This window comes from Penaeus japonicus, unplaced genomic scaffold (assembly GCF_977035675.1).
Source record: "Penaeus japonicus unplaced genomic scaffold, GWHDUDI00000001_assembly GWHDUDI00000035, whole genome shotgun sequence".
NCBI lineage: Eukaryota > Metazoa > Arthropoda > Malacostraca > Decapoda > Penaeidae > Penaeus > Penaeus japonicus.
The window spans coordinates 18,232,465-18,237,464 of NW_028234437.1; the positions used below are offsets into that span (position 1 = coordinate 18,232,465).

Genomic DNA, 5,000 nt, shown 5'->3' on the forward strand with positions numbered 1-5,000 from the left:
ACAGTCTTCTTTAATTATGTTTACAATTATGTTTACATTAAACATGTCATTATAATACGAAGTCCAGATTTCTTGCGCGACTACCCGGCGATGCCTCGGGATATGCTTGTAATTAAGTTGTCTTGATGTCAGATTGCTTCCACTTAGCTGAGAAAAAAAAAATCTGAAATATTCTGAAACCTTTAATCTACTTCCATCGCTCAAGTATTCTTGGAGAGAGAAGTAACTTAACTAACGATAATAAAGATAGAAATGCAGACCAGTCTAAACTTCTGGGATTTCTTTGCTCGACTGAGAAGACGGAGCGTGACGAAGCACTTCTTTCGGAGTTTCGAAATATCAGAGTTTGGGTTTCGAGACAAGGGTGAACCAGCGAACTACTGCTTCCTAAAGGTCTTGGTGAGGAGGGCCAAAAAGGCCAGGATTCGATAGACAACAATGAGGGCGAAGAGGCAGACTACGTTGACCGTTATGCTCCCGTTCTCGTAATGCAAGAACGACAGAACTGCCTGGCCGTTGGGGAAACATGTCTGGTTCGTGTTGCAGGGGATTGACTTGACTCCCTGCCACTGGTTCAGGAGAAGGGCTTCGTTTCCGTAGCTGAACCAGGAAAGGTACTTCAGCCAGGTTAGGTAAATGGGGGTCGAGCTGTTGGCGAGAGAGTAGAATATCATTATGAAGATTTTGTATTATTTACTATTATTGTTATTGTTATAATTACTATTACTATTTTTATTAGCATTATTATTATCATCATTAGCATTATGACCATCATCATCATCATTATCATTATTGGCATTATGGTCATAATTATCACTATTACTACCATTATCATTATCATCATTATTATCATTGTATTACCATTATCATTATCATTATTATCATCATCATTACCATTACGATTACTATTATCATTATTCACAACTACCTTTACTTTAGCCACTTGTCTCCCTTCTAGTCCTACTCACAGCATTTACATAAGAAAACGAACTAAAAAAAATCAATACTAATCAAATAAATGAATAAAAAAACAAAGAAATAAAAGAATAGATAAAAGATAAATAGATAAAAAATGTATAAGTAAATAAAAAAAACAAAGAAATACAAGAATAGATAAAAGATAAATAGATAAAAAATGTATAAGTAAATAAATAAAAAACAAAGAAATACAAGAATAGATAAAAGATAAATAGATAAAAAATGTATAAATAAATAAAAAACAAAACAAAGAAATACAAGAATAGATAAAAGATAAATAGATAAAAAATGTATAAATAAATAAAAAAAACAAAGAAATACAAGTATAGATAAAAGATAAATAGATTAAAAAAAATGAATGAATGAAATGAATACACAGCAGAAACGAACCGAGCCGTTGCACTCACCCGCTGTTCAAGAAGAATCCACCGAACAACATAAGAGGAATGATAAGAGGCGCTGCAATTGCAAGTGCAACGCTGAGGTTCTTCGACATGCAAGAAATCATGTAACCTGTTGAGAGAAAGAAAATGAGAGATTAGGAATAATTAGGTAAAATTTAAAGAGAAAGGAGATTGGAGTTATAATGGTGTTAATTAACGTAATAATGATTGTAACGTTAATTATGATAATGATAAAAATGATAATGATGATGATTATAACGGCAATGAGGATAATGATATGTTAACTTCAGAAGTAATGAGAAGGATAGCATTGAAAATGATAATAATATTTTACTGCATTTGATCAAGAAAGACAAAGAAGTCATACGGTATGAATGATAAAACACAAAGTCACTTGCAATCTGGTTAAAAGAATTGCAATATCAAGTTTGAGATCTGGATCTGCAAAAATATCTATGCAACAAGAGTAATTCTTGTATGATAATGTATGCAATACGTAGAGAGAGAGAGGAAACACCGGTTGAAATAAGGTATTCGAATATGAAAACAGATTGAAATATAATCTGCCAATCAAATAAAACCGCGAAAGTAACCAAACAAATAAATACAAGTGAAAAAAAAACTTATTTGACGAATATACAAATCAAGAGAGAAACCAGAGATATACAAACAAACAAAAAAGTATCTGGCAAGTAAAATTAATAGACAAGATTACGACAAAAGAACAAAAAACAAAAACATCCTATGAAAAGAGAAAAAAGGAAAACTTGAAAAAAAACACTTCACAGAGAGAGATAAAAGAAGACAAATAACATAAAAAAATAAAAACATCCTATTACAAGACAAAAAAAAAGGTAAAGTATAAAAAATAAAGGAACAAAAACATCCCAAATCAAAACAAACCCAACTAACCCAATCCAAAAACGAAAAAAATAACGAAAAAGAAAAAAATACCAGCTCAACTCACCAAAGGAAATTGCACTATTCGCCACAAGGATAACAATGCCAGCGGAGATGAAGAAGTTGACATAATCATCCGTGAAGCCGACCATGTGGTAGGCAATGGCCACGAAAGCGAACGGGTAGATGATGTGGAAGGGCATCTCGGCTATCATCTTGGACAGGAAGTAGACGTCGGTGCGATACATGCCGTTGAAGTGCTCTCGGAGGAAGATCGGAAGCTGGGCGCAGAAGGTCTGGGGTGGGAAGGGATGGGGATAGGAGGGGAAAGGGTGGGGTGGGAATGGGAGGGGTGGGGTGTGGAGGGGATGGGATGAAGTGGGATGGGAGGGGTTGGGGTGGGAATGGGAGGAGAGGGGAGGGGATGGGAAGGGAGGGGAGGGGATGGAGTGGGATGGTAGAGGAGGGGAAGGGAAGGGAAGGCAGGGGTGGGGAGTGGGGAGGGGGAGAAGAAATAAGACGTGAGTGTTAAAGAAAGTGAGACTTGAGGCTTAGAGTAAGTGAGGAAAGGGTGTAAGTGTGCCGAATTTTTGGTATGATTTGCGTTTTTTTTTCATAATCGTATTTACTAAAGGTTTGTATCTATCTATTTATATATCTACTTATCTATATATTTAACTATTTACCTATCTATTAGCCTATTAATCAAAATATTTATCAGCCTATCTATCTATCTCACAAAAAAAATCCAAAATATATATAATAAAAAAGATAGATAAACCAATCCAAAATACAAAAAAATAGATAATCCAATAAGAACTTACGCTAACGACTCCGAAGACGTTTTGGAAGGTCATGTTCGTGAGGAGGAGGAAGAGAGCGCCGTTGATGTTGGTGATGCCTTCCTGGGTGAGCGTTTGTCCGAAGTAGATGATCCCGATGAGCAGCGCGATGGCCTGGGGTCAGAGAAGCTGGTCAGCGAGGCCTTTGGCGGATTTGCGTGTGCGTGTGTTTGTTTGTGTGTGTGTGTGTGGGGGGGGGGGTTGTCTGCGTGTGCGGGAGTGTGTGTGTGTGGGTGTATGTGTGTGTGTATGTGTGAATATAAGAATCTCTCTATTTATCATTATAACCTTATGAAAATGGTATATGTCAGTAGATGTCAGGAAACGAGATTGCAAGAAGCAATAGCTATTAATGATACTGTATCTAACAGTAATGATGTTGAGAAGAATATTTATGATGATAACAATAATGATAATAACAATGATAATAATAAGAATGATAGTAATAACAATCAATATTCTATCCCCACACTCAACCCAATTAAAAACAAACAAACACAAACCAGATCCCCATCTCTTTAGCCAAGTCCCTAACAGAAACCATTTCCAGCACTAATGCGATACCATCAGAGCTCACCAATAGGATCATTATCATCATAAGAGCACTTACCATGACCTGAGCGAAGCGGACTTTGATAAGCATGGGTTCCCTCACCACCTCGAGCCAGGACCTCCATAGCACACTTCGGAACTGCTTCAGCCAAGACGCCTTGTAAGGGGACTTCTTCACGTCGATGTCTGCCAGGCTGTCGTAGCCGTTTCCCTGAAGGGTAATACGTTCTGGTTACGTAGGTCGTCGTAGTGTGGATCTCGTGAAGGATAAATGTGGGGATGGGGGGTTTTATATATACCTTTGCTGAGTTGACCGACGGGCATGATGAAAAAGGAGGATGTATATGCATAATATTTTTTTTCTTCGAAAGATTCATACATACTTTTTTTTTTTTTTTTTTATTACATAGCCCTGCAAATGATAGAGAGCTTGAGTAATGTGTTTTTATAACCTGATCCTGCGTACATACGGCTGTAATGTGAATAGTTTTTTTATCTTTTCTGTGATAGTAAAGAATATTTGAACAGAGCAATAATTAGTTCAGATCAGTTCAGTGATAATGAAAATCCCATATAGGATGGAATTGTTTATATTCAGAAGAAAAACATTTGTCATAGACATATGAAGCATTTCAATGATAACTTCCCTACAATTTTATGAAAATGAAATTATGATTGAACACAATCACAAAATATAAATCGTTATCTGAAGCGCCGCGCGTCAGAGTCACGCAACACCCTCGACTTACTGCATATAACACTATTTTCATCAATATTCTATCCATGTGACTCCCTCGAATCGTTAGAAATAAGGTAGAAAATCCCTACAAAAATGTGCATTCCTTCACTCCTACTGACACCCTGAAGCTGTGGCCCTTTCTACGCGCGGCGCTTCATATCTGGGTCATACACGTTCTTGGTCATGTTAATCCCATGGAATCGCAGTGGTAAGTATTGATAACATAACCAACATTGCATGTTATGATCAAAACCCTATTTATGAACATAAGCAAGAATCAAAGTAATATTTCTTTAAAAGAGATGAAAAAAATCGTCCTCAGTCTTTACCTTTTACATTCGTAATTAAACCAATAAAGAAAAAGAACATATTCATTGTTCAAACAGTTTTCTTAACTAGAGTTTAGTCGCATATAAATGTCCATTTCATGAGATCCCATCGTAATACGTCTTATATCTAAATATCGCCATATGCTCTCATATATTTTCTATATCTATCTGTACTCTCATATATTCTATATATACTCTAATCTATTCTTTATATATATATCTATAATTCCATACATTCTCTCTCTCTCTTTCTCTC

The 5,000-nt window shown here is 36.1% G+C and overlaps 1 protein-coding gene across 2 annotated transcripts in view; it reads right to left on the reverse strand.

Moving 5' to 3' along the window:
- LOC122250780 (protein white) overlaps positions 1-5,000 on the reverse strand; it is an 87,697-nt gene that overhangs the window by 6 nt on the left and 82,691 nt on the right. For both annotated transcript variants that reach the window (XM_043012391.2, XM_043012392.2), the window contains exons 8-12: positions 3,735-3,887; positions 3,107-3,238; positions 2,350-2,578; positions 1,386-1,491; positions 1-648 (exon numbers count right to left, since the gene is read on the reverse strand). The exon at positions 1-648 is cut by the window's left edge and continues 6 nt beyond it. In XM_043012391.2, the coding sequence (XP_042868325.1) occupies positions 378-648; positions 1,386-1,491; positions 2,350-2,578; positions 3,107-3,238; positions 3,735-3,887 (891 nt within the window). In that variant the 3' untranslated portion in view covers positions 1-377. The remainder of the gene's footprint in view (positions 649-1,385; positions 1,492-2,349; positions 2,579-3,106; positions 3,239-3,734; positions 3,888-5,000) is intronic.